Source organism: Micropterus salmoides, unplaced genomic scaffold (assembly GCF_014851395.1).
Source record: "Micropterus salmoides isolate LMB-PRFRI ecotype aquatic unplaced genomic scaffold, ASM1485139v1 Ms_hic_scaffold_19, whole genome shotgun sequence".
Classification (NCBI taxonomy): Eukaryota; Metazoa; Chordata; class Actinopteri; order Centrarchiformes; family Centrarchidae; genus Micropterus; species Micropterus salmoides.
This window is the reverse complement of record NW_024041039.1, coordinates 27,441,488-27,460,085: the sequence shown is the minus strand read 5'-3', so window position 1 is coordinate 27,460,085 and position 18,598 is coordinate 27,441,488. Positions and strand designations below refer to the sequence as shown.

At 40.5% G+C, this 18,598-nt stretch overlaps 2 protein-coding genes across 2 annotated transcripts; both read right to left on the bottom strand.

The window, feature by feature from the left end:
- Positions 1-3,548: 3,548 nt before the first annotated feature.
- Positions 3,549-5,975, bottom strand: kcnf1b (potassium voltage-gated channel, subfamily F, member 1b). Its single transcript, XM_038729361.1, has one exon. It carries the CDS (start codon positions 5,866-5,868, stop codon positions 4,549-4,551), a length of 1,320 nt encoding a protein of 439 aa, XP_038585289.1. The 5' UTR covers positions 5,869-5,975; the 3' UTR covers positions 3,549-4,548.
- Positions 5,976-6,741: 766 nt separating this feature from the next.
- On the bottom strand, positions 6,742-16,014 carry atp6v1c2 (ATPase H+ transporting V1 subunit C2). Its single transcript, XM_038728098.1, has 12 exons — positions 15,814-16,014; positions 15,180-15,247; positions 14,515-14,600; positions 13,856-13,950; positions 13,267-13,358; positions 13,088-13,183; positions 12,896-12,964; positions 9,427-9,519; positions 9,248-9,335; positions 9,061-9,158; positions 8,809-8,938; positions 6,742-7,721 (listed from the first exon to the last, which is right to left on the bottom strand). The coding sequence occupies exons 1-12, from the start codon at positions 15,940-15,942 to the stop codon at positions 7,632-7,634; spliced, it is 1,134 nt and encodes a 377-aa protein (XP_038584026.1). The 5' UTR covers positions 15,943-16,014; the 3' UTR covers positions 6,742-7,631.
- Between the last annotated feature and the right edge of the window lie 2,584 nt (positions 16,015-18,598).

The window sequence follows — 18,598 nt, the reverse complement described above, 5'->3', positions numbered from 1 at the left end:
GTAAATGTATACAGTACAGCAGTTTCTGAAACTTTGTTCAGGCTCTATGCTTTGTGTCCATGCATGCTTGCAACATGGGTTTTGTTATGCTTTTGTCTTTTACATTTGATAAAAATCAACACACAATATCATAACCGGGTAATGCTGACTTTGATAAGATTGAAATTACCTTGTTAAGTAAGCCACAAGAGCAGGATGGATAACAGTGTGCAGGCTTAGGCAAGGAAGAGAGCACCAGGTGGGGATCTGCTTCGCCCACTTCAGTGCTGCCAGGGCCAGAATCCGGGTGAAAATTGTCTTCAGTTCTTCATCTCTTTATTATCCTTCCTATTATGTTGATTAAAATCACTACTCTATAATGCTAAACTCGTTTTTTTAATTTATGTAAGTTGACCACGTGCTGAGGTGGTGTGACGTGAAGCAACATGACGTGATCAGATGAGTTATGGGCGGACTCAAGCAACAAAACAAAAAATACTCTATTAGACAGTGACATTGTACAGTAGCTCGCTGTTAATATGTTTTTCCCTCAAAGGCATCAACATTGACAGTATTCAACTGTACAAATAACGGTGCATTACTGTACAAAATGTCCCGTTATTTTACAGCAATTTGTTACAGTGTAATTAATCTGACAACAAGAGAGGGTGTGTTCTTAATCCCCACTCCCTATTCAAATAAAACATTTTCTTCCCTTATGTGATTTAGTCTGTTTCACAATAAATTACCAATATATGTGACTTCCTTTAATCAAAGTACTTGTTGCTCAATCAAACTCTAAGCTATTTGGCTGAACTGAATGCCACATAGATTATAATAGCCAGCCTCTGGTGTCTTCAGGTTTCCATGAAACCAACACTGAAACCTAATAAGATCTTTATAAATGTGTTACATCACAGTCTTATTTTGAATTTAATTACACAACACTGCCTGCATCAGCCTGTTAGGCATTTCCCTGGTTGGTTAACTGAACAAAGTGAATATGTGAGTTAAAATATGGTCTTTTAAATCTTTATAATCTATGATTTACTTCATTTTAATTCAATTGGTTGATGTGTTTAATGGATATTTTTAGTTGATGTATGTGATAATAATAATGACCTGATTTTCATTATTAATTCTATCCTTTGCTTATTGCCGGTGTTGTGATTTGTAATTTAACTTTCATTTTCATAAACAGAGGCGTCATCCATATCTGACTGCCATCAACAGATTGTCAGAGCAGCTTTGTTGGATCCTTGTGTTTAAATTTGCACCCCACACCACATGTTCTGAAAGCATCACAGTGTTTTTTCCATAATCAGATTTAAAAACTTGACTCATATATTTTTTTCTTAAGCAATCTCTTACACAGGGATTGGAGAATATGTGTTTTTGCTTTCCACTGTGATCACATGTTTGCCACAGTGCTGCGGCATCAGTGCTCAAGAAACCCTGCACAAAAAAAAAGTGAAACTTCAGTAACCTAAACACTAACCAACCTACGGACCCGCCTACACTGCTACATTACTATGACCAGTGGGAACTAATTAAAAATGACTGAATTATCAGTATTTAACCATTCTTCAATCAAAAGCTACCATTAAATCCTCCTTCAGAAACTTGTGCACTCTGGGACTGTAAGCATCACGGGAGACCTCTCCTGTGAAGCATCAAAGCACACTGGGGGAGGCCAGGTATTGACAGGGAGGTTCTTACATCTTTGATGCGTTTGTATACAGGTTGCCATGGATCAAACTTAGCAGGAGAGCCACAGAAAAAATAAATTGTACATTAGTAACATGGATGTTCATACAAAAGTGACGGTCAGTCTGTCTTTTCTGCTTTTAAAGGTCATTACAGACTGTGGTCGGCAACATATCATCTCAACCTGTGTGTGTCCGTGCCATGCAGTAGGAGTGAGACTGAGTCATTTGTAAAGGTTGCTGATGCATAACATATGAAGTGCTATAATTGGTTAAACTCAATGTCAGTTGATGTCTCTGTCTTTTAATTTCCCTTCATCCTTACACAAATCTTTCATCCTTTAATGTTCATGAACAATCATTTATTCCTTCCATTTTTTACCATCAGAGTACAATACACTTTCTTAAAAGATCTGAACCTATGAGCATAACGTTTTGCATCACTAAACCCCCTTTAAAATATGATAGGACTAACGCTGTACATATCATCGCGTCTGATCGCTGCTCTCTCAGCCAGTGAAGCTGACAGATCATCATCTGAGGCGGAGGATGAGGAGGTGGAGGCAGGACGAAGGGGTGAAAAGGAGACGGAGAGAAGCAGCGGGTGGGGTGGTGGTGGAAGAGAGAGGGAGGGGAGTGTTTTTCAGCGTCGAGTGTGTGTGTGGGTGTGTGTACCGTGTAGCCTTCCTTTGAAGTGTTTTACCCCTGGGGACGGCAGTTTCTCACAGACCACAGCTTGGATGGTGTCACATGTGATGCATAAGCACGGATAAACACAGAAACTTATACGGCGACACGCAGATGAAGACTCAGGCAGACTGTGATAAATGTGTGTCCACACACACACACACACACACACACACACACACACACACACCTCACAGGATTAACAGAGGCATTCACCCATACAACACTGACCCTTGTCTTGTCTACAATACAACGCTTGTTTGGGGGACTTCAATCTAGTTTTTCAGACATTTTCTGTCATCATCCCTGTGCCGTTTTTGTACAAGATGGCTAGAAGACAAGACACAACAAAAAAACACTGACTAAGGCTCCTTGGAGAAGCAGCCCTCTGTGCATGACTACACACAGGCAGAACTCAAAAAAATTCCAAATTAAATTCTTATAAATGTCCATTGGTCGAATATACTATGTACATTTACTCAGGTACTGTACTTTAGCACACATTTGAGGTATATGTAATTTCCATGTTATGCTCATTTATACTTCTCATTTCTACTTCAGAGGGAAATATTGTACTTTTTACTTCATTACATTTATTTGATTATTTTAGTTACTAGTTAATTTGGAAATTATGATTTTACACATAAAATGCACGATGATGATATAGATTAAACCCAACAGTAGTTAAAATTAACTCCAGCTTGATCAGCTACAAAAGTACAATAGACACATTCATGCATCAGTAGGAAATTAACACACAATATTAATGATAATAATACTATCACAGGGGCCAGTACTTTTCCTTTTGATACTTTAACACATGTTGCTAATAATACTTCTGCATGCATTTTCAATGACGGACTTGTAATGGAGGATTTCTACATAGAAATATCCCTTATTTTGCTTAAGTACTTCCTTCTCTAACTATACATTTTGGCAAGTGAATGCCGGTATTAAATAAAACTTACTTAACCTCTCCTGTATTAAATTTTGAACAACACAGTGAAAGATCTTTGCACAAAAAGATTTCAAAATGCAATTTGTGAAAATTTAGCAAGGCTTCTAGTGGTTATGCATGCATATAAAAGATGGAATACTACTTTGAAGTGGACGTGAACATGCTGGCACAAATGGAAAATTCAAAACACACACACACACACACACACATACACAAACACACACTTTACCTTTGGACCTGAGCAGAAACAGTGAATAAGAAAATTTGATCACATCTCTGCAGGAGTGCTTGGCATTGTCAGCAGCAGTCACCTGTGGTTAATGTCTGGTTGGTTTAGATGTCTCCAGGACTAAAGTTTAACAAATGAGATCCAATTTTAAAATTGTTGTTTTTGAGAAAGTATCATGAAAGTATGTGTGTTCTCATGGCCTCAAAAGGCTGATTTATTTAGTTCTTTCATTTATTTCACCCCATGGGAATTAATAATTGCATCTACCCAACGGCAAGAGGGGTCTGCCAGACATTCATCTTTTTGATAGCTGTCATAAAACAAAAATGATCAAATTTAGATTAATCTGATGGAAGAGATTAATCACTCACAGGTTTGTTGGAGGCTGCAATTTATGACTCAAATTTAAGGCATTTAAATTGGAATATAAATCCACCCACACCCTATCTGACATATTTGCTTCCAGAATATTAAACCTGGATATATTACACATGAACTTGATTTAAATTGATTACCTCCTCCTGTTTTTATTGAAAATCAAGTATCAACAAGTGCCTTGTAGGATATATGATGGTTTAATGATTCTCATGCACAAGTGTGTATACCTTCTCTATGTACAAGTTTTTCCATGCCCTACATTTAATTCTTTTATAACAACAGCCTTCACAATAACAATAGCTATGGAGTAAATAACTGCACCATAAGCTGCAGCATGTACCACACAAAGTAGCAATATAAACAACACAACTGTGTAAAGACAACATCACTGTTGTGGTGCAATGTGCAGGTGTCTGCATGGAGACGTCCCACTGTGTCTGCAGGTCCATAAAAAGTCCAGCTGTCTAAATTTTGTTTTGGTGTATTAGATTTTGACGACTTTTTTTTTTTTTCACATTTTCCTTAAATTGAATGTATGTTTCAGTCTTAAATGTCTTTTGAAAAAAAAAAGCACTTGCTCAAACTTTTGCTGCGTCCACAGTTTTAATGTCTCAATCCCTGCTTTTTCTGCGCGTGTCCCTGCCGGACTTCAGCTCCATCAGCTCTACTTCATGCTTCGCCGCAGTCTCCAACACTTTCTGCTTATTGTAGTAGACCACAAAGTTATTTATGATCGGGTGGATGGGCAAGGCGATGGCTATCACCCCACACAGAAAGCTCACGGCTGCGTTGCACTTGCCGAGCGTGGTTTTGGGGTAGATGTCTCCATAGCCCACCGTGGTCATGGTGATGATGGCCCACCAGAAAGACTGCGGGATGCTCCTGAAAAGGGTCTCTGGATGGCTTTGCTCCATGGTGTAGGCCAGCGCCGAGAACACAAAGATTCCCACGCCCATGTACATGAGGAGCAGCCCCAGCTCTTTGAGGCTCCTCTTGAGCGCGTAGGTCAGAGTCTGCAGCCCGGAGGAGTGGCGCGCCAGCTTGAAAATACGCGCGATACGCATGATGCGGAGAGCCTGGACAGCCTGTTGGACGTTAGCCAGCTCCATCATGGATGTGGTGCCCAGGTAGGTGAGGGACATGACTACGTAAAAAGGAATTATGGCCATAAAGTCTATGACGTTCATGATGGAGAGCGCAAAGCGCAGCTTGTTCGGAGAGGAGGCGAGACGAAGTAAGTACTCCGCTGTGAACCATGACATGCAGACGGTCTCGATCGCTTCTAGGATCGGGTGCTCGACCAGTTTTCCATTGGTATCCGTCACCTGGAGCTCCGGGATGGTCCCTATGCACATCACCACCGCCGATACCAGGATAGAGAGGAAGGATGCGATGGCAATGACGCGCGCCGGCCGGGAGGAACCCGGCTTCTCCATCAGTCTCCACAGGAACCTCTGGCACCGCTGGGTGCGCGTAATGCACTGATCCACCTCCAGATCCTCAAGGATAACTTTCACCTTGTTTGCAATCTCTTTCAGCTCCTCCTCCTTCTCACTTAGGTAACTTTTACAGCATTCATCTAAAACACTTTGGTCTATTTTCCAGAACTCCATCTCCTTGATGAAACAGACGGGGCAAATGCCGCGTTTGATGTGGATTTCATCAAAGTAGTAAACGTCGATGATGCACTTGAAGGCATCAGGATCTCGGTCAAAATAAAACTCTTTTCTGCCCGGATCGAAGTCGTCGCAAAGGGACGAGATAACTTCATAATTCTGAGCTGAGCAGTTCAACAACTCCGCAAGTCTGCTCTCCGGGTAGCGGTTCAAAACATCCCCGAAAAGCACCACTCGGACTCCGCCAATGTTCACTGCAATCTCCCCCTCTGCGCATAAACCACTTCTATATTTTGGCTTCGGAATTGTCCACATTTTACTAAATGTTTGACTGAATGAATATGTATCCTGCAATGTAAAAGTAAAGCGTACTAACCAGAATCAAAGTCCATTATTTCGGCGCGTAAATGATCCTCTCCAGGCTGTTTTCATGCACTGAACGGCACAGCTTGAGCGGCCAGCTTTTCCTAACACCTCTCTCTCTCTCTCTCTCTCTCTCTCTCTCTCTCTCTCTCTCTCTCTCTCTCTCTCTCTCTCTCTCACACACACACACACACACACACACACACTCAAGCGGACTGGAGGGAACAAACGGAACATCCACTAGCAGATATCTGTTTCAGGGGATGCAATACTTGTTTGGTTGTAAAGACCATTCAATTCAAAAGACCAGTCAATAATTAAAAGAGCAACATTAATCAGCTACACATTATAATATAATAAAGACAACATCTAACTCAGTTCCACCAGTGTTAATTTCCCTATTTTCCTATTCAAATTCAGAAGGTAAATGCCACATGTTTGCATGGATTACTTTACCCTGCAATCTTCCAACATGATCGGTCAGTTATCATTTAGGATAGTAGAGACAATCACTGTGAAAATATATGCTGCACAGAACAAGGATAGCACCCTCTTGTTAGAGCCTAATGTATAGCATGCATTTTTTCTCACTTTCAGTCTTCAGTTCCAACTGACACTGACACCAGTGACATCACCTGAGGCAATTTATCAGATTTCAGAGAGAGTCACATATGCACCAAGACTTGTAAACATACTCTGATGTGTTAAATTGGTGAAGTTCCCCTTAGCCCCACCATGACTACCTACAACAGTGAAATTCTACTTACACACTGATTTGTCAGAATTAACAATTTATTATTAATAATATCACAGGGGCCATTTTACTGCACAACACTTGCTTTTACTTTGATACTTTAAGTACATTTAGCTGATAATAGTGGTGGTTTATTTGGCGACAGTGAGTGCAGGAATAACGCACTTCACTGTTAAAACTACTATATAGACTGAATGTAAATGCACTGAATGACTATTGCTGAAAAACGAATATTATAAAATATGTGGTCTGATTTCATGAAAATCTTAAGGAATATAACTTTAAGTAGGATTTTGATTGCAGTACTGTTACTTGTAATGGAGTATTCTTACGTTGTGGTCATTGTGGTATTGGTACTACTAGGATCTGAGAACTTCCACCACTGATAGCATTACATTTAAAAACATACTGATCAAACATGAGCTTAAAGACAAGTGATATTTATACAGAGTCATGATATGTTGTCTCTACACAATATACTGAATAATGCACTGATAAATGTACTGGACTTTTGTGTTGAATAATGTGCAACCGTGCATGAAGAAAGACACTTCATCACACTAAAATGGCTTTAGGATTTCTAAGAAGAATGTGCTCACTTAAAATGCTTGAAACTGTACACCTACATTAACATTTACAGTACACATTCTTTCAAAAGAAAACACTGAACAACATTTTTTAGATATTAAACATATTTAAATGGTTCCGCAGTTCCATGTGCAGCTGGTATTGAGTGGTGAAAAGGGCCCCAATCCGTCTACTGCTGTCCAAGGGAAACTGGGCAGTTATGTCTGGCTCACAAGAAATGTGGAAAACCAATATATTCAAGGATATATATCACTGGATATGTTTTATTTTAGAGTCAGGGGTCTTTATGTTCCTGGCTCTGAGTGGTGTCCACCACATGAGCGTCAGGGCCCTCGTAGCTTGGTCACCGAGCAGGTCTTCTTTTTGCTGACTGCTAGCTGATCTCCAGCACATTGGTGTTGATGTGGAAGCAGATGTAGGAGCAGTACTCTTGCTGAATGAGTCCTGGGATGTCACAGCTTACCTGCACAGAAACACTGTGTTGGCTTATAGGTAGTTGTGGAAAACATATTATGTGTTGTGTTCACAGTTTATTGAGCTGCCCCCAAGTGGCAAAAAAATATAAAGTCACGTAAATTTAAACTTGCTGTTTGGAGTTAGCTGCGTGTGCATCATTGTGCAAGTAAAAAGAACTGCTAATCAGTGCTACTACAGAGTATCTTTCGGTAAAAGTGTAGAAGTATTATCAGCAAAAGTATCAAAAGTAAAAATAGTCATTATGCAGCTGAATTGCCCCTGTCCGTGTTATACTATTACTTACTATAACAACAACAATACTTTAAATTAGGTTATTTAAGAATTGTGACCAAGATGTACAGTAAAAATAACTTGTCAGTGCTCTCTGCTGCACTGACAAGTGCAGCTACCTCAAACTTCCTCAAACATACTGTATCTTGGTTATTTCTATGCTGCAGGTTCCTGTTACTTACTTATTGGCTGACATACTGATATGCTGACAGGGACAAATCTGCAATAGGGCAAAATTGATCTATAATATTGGCCCAGTCACTTTGGTGGAGAATATTTAATGTTTAGTAAAATATTTGCCTCTTGGATGTGCTTAAGTTACGAAGAGGGACAAAGTCACTCAGAATTCTACTTTAAAGTGCAGTACTTGTGTTAATGAGGTTAGTTTTTTTACTCGAATGGCTACAGGTTGATGCCCTGTTCTGCCATTTTAATCCACGTTAATTGTGAGTAGAAAAACTTTAAGAATTTCGTGTACTTAAAAATTAAACTGCATTATTACTTTAATTGGGACTGACTCATGGTGTCATCATGTGTCTGATGTGTCAGGTCAACTGAGTCAGCTTTATTTGCTGATGAAATCTGAGATGTGTTTGAAAGCTCCAGAAACAGCTAATAAGTGGACTTAGAGTTGAGATTGTTTTATCACACATACAGATCCAGAGGTAACAAGTAAACAAGCATACTCAGGAATTTTTATGTTTGTGTAGTCGTGCCTCTTCAGCGCGAGATGAAACACAAATGTAACAATGACAAAATTATGAGCAACGTTTGAGGCAGTGCAAGTGGATTTGGCCTCTTACATCTGTCTTGCTGGCAGTGGCAGTGGGGTCCAGATGCATGAACAGCGAGGCGAGTTCTGCTCTCAGTTTCTTTGAACGCTTCTTGTCCGTCTGCAGCAGAAGAGCCTGATAGTTCATCGGTAATCCATACCTGGCAGGGGACATCATTAAGAGTCTCCTCACACACAGAGGTCAAAGGAAAATGCAACAACGTGCCATTTCATATTAATGTTGAGAGAAAACGAGGAAATTACTTCTGTCATCAGCACTGACCTGAGGACTGATTCCACAAACACCCTCAGCGCTTTCAGGTGAATCCAAGCAACAAACACCCCACTGAAATTCACCTTCAGCCAACGCACAAAGACTCCCTGGGGAGAGGCATGCTCATTTATAATATACTACAACACACACACAAATCCAAATGCTCTATAGAAAGCATTCATGATGTTTGACTCACATTTTGTTCCTTCTTGTGAACACTCAGCTGCTTCATCTCCTGCTGCTTCTTGTCCTCCAGCTCAAAGTGGTACTCACGTACGATGAACCTGTGTGGATCATAGGCTACACTATGGTAATTGACACCGACAACACAGCTTTGACTTGAGAGTGTTTTTACTGCCTATCCGTCCTGCTTACTTGCTCTCCTGGGCTTTGGCTTTGAATTCACACACAGCTCTTTTGAAAAGTGTAACTGAGAAAATGCCTCCCTCTCCATCCTCGTAGAGCTTCCTGATGTTCACACAGGACAGAGCGACACGTGTCAACATGCAGCAACAGGTCAAGATGGAAGACAACAAAGAGAAAATAAAGTGAAAGCTGGGTGAGACTGAAGTAGCCTACTGTAATACTGCGATGTGATGGTGCACTAGATATGAGGCTTAAATGGTTTCCAGTATACAGTATCTCACAAAAGTGAGTACGCCCCTCATATCTTTGCAAATATTTGATTATATATTTTCATGTGACAACACTGAAGAAATGTCTTTGCTACAATGTAAAGTAGTGAGTGTACAGCTTGTATAACAGTGTAAATTTGCTGTCCCCTCAAAATAACACATCGTCTAAACCACTGGCAACAAGTGAGTAGACACTTAGACCCCTAAGTGAAAATGTCCAAATTGGGCCCAAAGTGTCAATATCTTGTGTGGCCACCATTATTTTCCAGCACTGCCTTAACCCTCTTGGGCATGGAGTTCACCAGAGCTTCACAGGTTGCCACTGGAGTCCTCTTCCACTCCTCCATGACGACATCACGGAGCTGGTGGATGTTAGAGACTTTGTGCTTCTCCACCTTCAGTTTGAGGACGCCCCACAGACGCTCAATAGGGTTTAGGTCTGGAGACATGCTTGGCCAGTCCATCACCTTTACCCTCAGCTTCTTTAGCAAAGCAGTGGTCATCCTGGAGGTGTGTTTGGGGTCGTTATCATGTTGGAATACAGCCCTGCGGCCCAGTCTCTGAAGGGAGGGGATCACGTTCTCCTTCAGTATGTCACAGTACATGTTGGCATTCATGGTTCCCTCAATGACCTGTAGCTCCCCAGTGCCGGCAGCACTCACGCAGCCCCAGACCAGGACACTCCCACCACCATGCTTGACTGTAGGCAAGACACACATGCTTGACACCATCTGAACCAATAAGGTTATCGTGGTCTCATCAGACCACAGGACATGGTTCTAGTAATCCATGTCCTTAGCCTGCTTGTCTTTGACCAATTTGATGCAGTGTGCACCTATGGTCTGAAAACCGACAGGCTGACCCCCCCACCCCTTCAACCTCTGCAGCAGTGCTTGCAGCACTCATACGTCTATTTTCCAAAGACAACCTCTGGATATGAAGCATGTGCACTCTATTTCTTTGGTCGACCGTGGCGAGGCCTGTTCTGAGTGGAACCTGTCCTGTTGAACCGCTGTATGGTCTTGGCCATCGTGCTGCAGCTCAGTTTTAAGGTCTTGGCAATCTTTTTATAGCCTAGACCATCTTTATGTAGAGCAACCTTTCTTTTTTTTAGATCCTCAGAGTACTTTGCCATGAGGTGCCATGTTGAACTTTCAGTGACCAGTATGAGGGAGTGTGAGAGCGATAACAAATTAAACTAATTTAACACACCTGCTTGTAACACTAACGAGTCAAACTAACAAGGAAAATGGCTAATTGGGCCCAGTTTGGACATTTTCACTTAGGGGTGTACTCACTTTTGTATTTCGTCTTCTGAGGTTTGTCTATGTTTGGATTTAATTTTAGTTTTCTAGACTTATTATTTCCAAACAGGCCAGCATCAGCTTTCAAAGATCCATATTAACCATTATTCTTATATTCAGTGACACCCAGCGGCGTCACACAAAAGTGTGGGCCCTATACATAAGCAGCCTCTTTGGGCCCTTTTCTCTCTTGGTCCCTGTCTCATGCATCTTTTGAGATAAACTAAAACGAATCTAAACGATCTCCGTCCACATCAGCGTTTCAGCTGCGTATCAGAATCTCCATCTATATTAAAAAACAGTTCCAAAAGATCTGGCAAAAGTACTACTGCAGACAAAGAACTTAACCAGAGATTCTTTTGCATGGACCAACAACGAGGTGGAACTCTTACTGAAAGTAATACGGGAGTACAAAGAGACTGTGGCGGCGGGAAAACAGACTGAGAATCATCGTAAAGTAAATACAGCAAAATGCACAGTAAGTGTATAAGTGTTATTTGCAAAGTACAAGATATTTTAATAAAACTAAAACATGGTCAGTAGCATTGTGTTTTTGTTTTGCATGACTTATAAGACCCAATAAGGAAGCCAGATGTGGGGGTCTGCGTCATTGTTTTTAAAGTCCTCCGTTTTCGCCTGTCCTCACTAAAACACTACCCCGGAGTTTTAAAATCTTTACGGGGTCGGCAGCGTTTTCAAACTTCCCTATCTTAGGTCTTTGGATTTGCTGTTTTAGTCTGGACAGGAGGTGCAGACATAGCATAAAGTTTGCGTATAAGAAAAAAAATACCATCTTAGTTGTCCATTGAGAAAATGCTTACTATACTGCATAATAAAAGACAACTGAAAAATTACATACAGCCATTACGGCCATTTAATCTCTCTTTGTCTCCCTGACCACAGTGTAAGTTATTGGTTCAAAGGTAAGTGGGCCTAAAAGCAAAGTAATTAAAACTTTAGAAAGTTTAATTTAAGCTGCTGATAATAATTAATGTTCTAGCCTACAATGCAAGATGCTTCAAGCTAGATTCCTCACTGACTGCCTTCAATCTAAACTGCTGATATTAACTTAAAGGTTCAGTATGTAATATTTAAGAGGATCTATTGACAGAAACGCAATAAAATATACTTAACTATGTTTTCAGTGGTGTATAAAGACCTTACATAATGAACCGTTAGGGGTTTTTTACCTTAGAATGAGCCATTTCTATCTACATACACCGCGGGTCCTCTAAAATGGATGTTATGTTGCGCCGCCATGTTTCTACAGGACTGTCACAAGGCATGTTGCTCCACCATCAGCCGTAGTATCCTAGTGCAGGGTGGACTAAACCATTTACATCTTTTGTAAGGGGTGAGAGAGGCCTAAGAGCCTAAGTTCAGTCTCCAATTCATTCAGCCAATTTTAATCTAGTTATGACACTACTTGCTTAGAAATAAAACATTTCAAACAAAAACAAACATTTTATTCCAGGCTTTTTGATGGCCCTTCTCCGATTGGGGCCCTGGGTAATCAGTCCCACTTTTCCTCCCACTACCACACCCTTGCTAACACCAACCGGTATTTCCTTTCAACCAAAACAGATGCAGATGATCTGTTGCTGAAAGCAGGGACTCTTTCAACTCTGTGTAGTTGAAAGTTTGAAAACAAACATCCTTGACAAATTTAGACAGCACTTTTTAGTTCTTTATTGAATACATCTCTTCTCTGGAAATAAACGTTTCCTCCCATGCTACTGATCCAAGCCACACGGACTCTTACTTTCTGCCAGTAATTGAACACCTGTTAACCATAGCCTGACCTTTTGGATGCTGAGAGCAGGCACTCAGAGCTTTGCCGGTGCACTTGTACTTGGATCAAGTAGAATGACTCGTCTTACAGCCAAGCCTGCATAGGCAGCTCACCTGCTGGACCGTGGAACCACGAACTCTGACAAAGATTCATAGGTCCCCTCCCACAGCAAGTAGCTCCCTCTGTGACCAAAAACACAGAATGTGCAGAGACACATTTACAAAACAACACATGAATATCCACACACAAACACTTCTACACTAAAATAAAGGTAGAATAACTTAAAATGTAAATGTGTCACCCACCTGGTCACTACTACCAGCAGAGTGGTGAGGTACTCTGAGACCACCAGGTCTTCCTTCCTCACTATACCATTCAGACTGCAAGTTTGCAAAGTCCCACTGGAAAGACAGACATTCCAGTTCAATATTTGAAGGTTAATAGAATGATGTATTTGTAATTTCATGTATCTCAAGTCACTCACTCTAGTTTGTGCTCAAGGCTTTGCAAGCTCATTTTCACACTGTTGAACGCCGCAGCTCGGGATTTTAATTCCGTCTCCATCTGGGAAACTTCCTGACACACATGCATGTATTAAAAGCCCATGTAAGCATCAGGAGTACATGTGGTAACCTCAGCGAGATAAGAACTCATTGAATATCTTTAATAACATGTAATGATATGATGACTGTATATATGCTGCTTAAATGCAATAACAAAGATATATTGCAAAAAGTAATTGATTTTGAGTTCAATTCGTCAAAAAACGTTGGAATAACATGTTGCAAAGACCTGCTTTTAGTTTAATTTACTAGTCATGGTTAGTACCCAGATGTCATCTCAACTTGTGCTTAGAGACAAAACATTCATAACTGAATCTGAAGGATTCTGTAACTAAATGGTATCCCTCAGAAATAGGTCACAATACTGAAGCATTTCACTGCGACTTTCACTGTCTCCCATCTTCACCAAAATGCAATAATAAATTGCTGGAGTACCCCTTAAAGGTGATTATGACTGTAATAAATATATTTAAGTGCCCCCATATGATCCTCATATTCATTAGTTTGTACCTTGTTGATGATTTCTGCCAAGCTGGAGAGAGGCAGAGCTGTGGGATACTTGGCTTTGTCCCACTGAAACCTGGTCACGTAGGTCATCAGGTCCACTGAGAAACATGCACAAGAAGTCATAACCTAACTAGAAACCAAAAACTGTAAAACTGTAAACCTCACACAGTGGAATAGGAGTGTCATTCCAAAAAACACAGGGGAAAAAGCGCCGTAAAATGCACACTTTATATAGGGTGGCACACAGCATTGCACTCCAGCTCAAAGAGCAAATTGCCAGCAGATAAAATACCCCTCAGAGACTTGAGGTAAGCTTTCAGGGGTGACAGGACGGCTCTCTGATTCATGCCGTGGTCTGATGGGGGGAAAGTGATCAGAGACAATGGTTAGCCTGGTTTGTGTTGTGCAGTTGTTGATCTGTCCTACCGCCTCAATGCCGAACGCTAATACAAAGTGAAGGGATCAGTTTGTGTTATCTCTCAGTGTGTGTGCTGGAGCGGATGTTTCTGTGCATAATGTACATGCAGAAGTCAGTTTAAGTAGCATTTAGTCTCATTTGCAATGTGCATGTTGCCTGCGGCTTCTTTGCACTTACTTAATGAGTTTCTATCTAGGATGTAATCAACACCCTCAGTATGTATATGTGTGTGTTTGTGTGTTACCTCCATTGGCTAAGGCGTTTTCCAGCACTTTGTCACCGGACTGCTCCATCACCTCCCTCATACACTGACATGTTTTTTTAATCACACTGGCCAGGCAACAGGAAAAATATAATTAATAAAGAGGTCCTTTACTTTGTTTATTCATGTATTTTATATAATATTTATTTAGTTACAATTTAAATCATTTATTGCCTCCTTTCCTGGAAATCTCTTTTCTCTGAATTATTTTGTTATTGATACTGAGGCTCACAATGAACTATTAATGTCCAACAAGGGTTTTATTTATCCAAGTAAAGAACTCTTTCAGAAAACAACAGATCTAACTTAATAAACACGAGTCTGGATTAAATTACGAGTCAAAATCTGTCTGGTTTGATCTACGTAGGCCACATTTTGAGGTTGCAAATAGGCTTTAACATCCACATCAGCTCTGATGCACCAACAATGAATTTAAAATCAGGAGGAAAACTAACCGTCAGCTGTCCCTGAGCATCAATTAATCATGGCACAGACCATACACAAGCTCACAGTTACAAGTCTTAATTAATGACAAAGCTGCACATTAAGCTACAAATGTTCTATGACCATTGAGACAAACAGGTTTGGTGTGCATCAGCAGAGCATGGGAAACATAGTTTGGTTCATAATTCTTGGATATTTTTTACCTTTCAGTCAGTGTGTCGAGCTTGGAGAGGTCATCTGACACGCTGAGCAGACTGTCCAGTATTCCCACCTGAGGTCATAGCAAAGACAGCACAGTTAATGTTACTGGGGCTGATGTATTGTTGATTTGACATCACAGGGAGGTCAAATCACCATACACAAGCAACAGTTCTGCACGCAGAACAACTTGTGAACTTACTTTAATGTGATGCCCACATATCACATTTACTATGACATTTAAAGGCTTTTCATGTTTGAGCTCTTGATAGGCTTGAAAAACTGCTGTTAAAATGCGATTCCTTGCAGCCAAGGTGAACATTGGTCACGTTGAGTGAAATGGGTCAGATGGAAATTTTGCCTCAAACTGTAGAGAGCAACCTGAGCCTATATCCCTTCACCAGAGAAGGACACCAAACACCATCACCCTCCTCAGCTATACTCTACTGTACTGGTATAAACACAGAACTAACATACACATACAATTCTTCTTGCTCCCTGTTTTTGACAATGCTCTTCTCACAGATCAAGAAAGGAGACTCTTCCATATCTGGTCCTTGTGTGTGCATATGTATTACTCTGTAAACTTTACTTGGCTCCCTTAGGCTCTTCATTAGGACAGATGATACACAGCCTCACCTTGAGATCTGGAATTGAGAACTTGCAGCAGGAGGCCAGGTTGGTTTTGGCAATGGTGTGCTTGAGTTTCTCTACACTGGTTAAACTGGTCTTGTCCAGGGGGACAGAAATCAACCAGAAGTCTGTCATGGCTCCCGGGGCTTCACATAGATACCTCCAGTCAAACTCGTCCCCACAAGAACAGGCTTTGGCACCAAATAGACTGTGACTCAGAGCAAACAAACACTAGAAAGACGAACTCTCTATCATCAAACGCATAAACTGGCTCTTATGCTAAGCTGACTTATATAAATTATACATAATTTATTTATATGTTAATATAAATTACGTTGAAAGGTTTTAAAACTGTTTATATTTCTTTATTTCTGTTCCCATGATTACATTAGGGTTTTTTTCCTTGGTTATGCTTACATAAAGTCAAATACAATAAACAAAATAATGAAAAGAAATAACAAAGCAGGGACTCTTACCGTCAAGTTATCTTCATGACTGTCCTGTGGCAGTCCCACTGAGTGTTGGGAACATCTGAGCAGCAGCTCAACCTGAGAGGCTTGTTGGAGATGAACTGCGCCTCGCCTCAAAAGTGGATGAGATCAGGCGGCAGCAGCAGGGGGCGGTGACAAAAAGCAGCAAGTAGGACATTTTCCACCAGCTTTCAAAGAATACACAGGAAGTCACAGAAATATTTACATCCTGTTGGATCCATCTGTAGGCTACCTGTAGTTTGCAGACCATGTTCGGATAGCTACGGCTGAATGTGTGTATGTGTTCTTGATTGCTGCAAATGTCTAATAAATAACAAATTGGCCTTTATCAGAACTAAACTAAGACAAACTTTGTACCAATTCGAAGATGATACATTTTAGGTCCATGTTTTTGAGATCATTCAAAGTGGATTTTTCCAAAACAATACATCTACTTTTTGCAGTGGTCTAAGTTTTTCTTTCATAACTTTTTATTTGTTCAATGCCACAATTATAATTGAGGAGAGAATCAGGGAGAGATTGGGCAGATTTTAGCCCTTGGAAGTCAAAATTATTGAATAGCATAGCCTACATAGAAATTTGATGTAAGGACACATTTAAAAATCATACAATCCTAAATTTAAGAAACTGAACTACTTTAACAGTCCAGACATTCTCATAGCTACGTATACAGGCTAAACATGTGGAGTTTGGTGTCAAAACTAAGCAAGTATATGGAAAGCCAAGCAGTTCAAAAATATGATTTGATTTTTGACAAGGCAACAACATGTTATCAACACGTTATCAACACATTAACAACGTGTGATTTCAGATATCAATTTCACATAATTCTGAGCTATTTGGCCACTTGTCCAGTTTGAACAAGTGAGTGTCATAAATTCCCATTGGCTGCTAAGCACAAGGGTTGAACCATTTCTGTGAGGTAAGGGGGTTGCCTACCACTATTTAACATGCAAAATATCCTCTTATATCTTGTCATTTTTCTTCCTTTTTTGTTTAACAAATATTTGGAATGCAGTTTTACGACTTAAATGATTTTTATTAAGATAAAATCCCTCCTTTTGTTTCATTACTGCCTTTTTTGATAAAAAAACAAAACAAAACATTATTCATGAAAAACATTATTGGACATTCTAGCTTTAACACCATTCACCAAACTTCCATCATTAAAAACATTACTAATAGTGTGGGGAGAAAGTTACAGCAGTGGGACTCATCAGTGGTGGATTAGGATACACACCATTGTAATGTACATCTGTGTTTGGAAAACAACATTTTCAACGTTTACAACGTTTAATCTAGGGCTATGACCAGCTGGTGGCATACTAGACTATCCTCTTAATCCTGATGTAATGGTAAAATTGTGACAACAAGAATGTACAGATTTGAACTGGGCGCTTGGGACGGCACCCACAATTCTAAATGTGTGTTAAGCAGCATTTTCTTCAGGTAGCGACTTTCCTACAGCTGTATTTGGAGTTTCAGCGCTCTAATTTGCATAACCGCTACAATCCACTGACTCTATGGCACGTTACGGCTGCCGGAGCTAATTGCGGCAATTATAGTCAATGCTTGTGAGTCCACCAAACGCACCAGAATCGGCCCAGAAGTGGCTCTCTGCTTCGCTCTGCAGAAAATAGCAGGTCTATTTTTACTAATAGCTGCATCAAGCAGCACAGTGCAGATCAAACCAGGCAGGAAGTCAGACACAGAACGGCATAGAGAATCCGGTCGATTTTCAAAATAAAACACCCTGTGGAAACTCACAATTGTAAAACAACAAATAACACAGGTAAAACAGACACAAAAAGAAATAATTTAACTACGTAGCCTACAGTAGGAGCACAAAAAGCAAGCACTAATCACAAAATCAACAAAATCTAAACATGTCAGCAAAATCAGGCAGGGAAAAATGCTCTGATTCTGAAATGCTCCTTATGGGAAATGCAGCCTGAAGTTGACAGAACAAAACGGGGTCACATAGAGCTGTGAAGAAGGTAGCAGAAACACAAAAAGGACAAATTAATAACAAGTAAATAATGTGGGGCAGGCTGCACGCTCCGCTGCAGAAACGCTTCTGAGACTCCTCCAGTGTGCTTTGACGCCGGCGCAGCCGTAACGTGCCATAGCCGGAGTCAGTGGATTCCTGGCATAACAATTAACAAAAGTTATTACCACAACAACCAATTGTTTCTTGTGTATTAAAACTTTTTATGCAGTTAAGAGAAACTTCACAAATATTGAACAGATGCTGTATAATGGCTAAGACTGTAGCCATCAGCAGCCAACAAACCGAATAA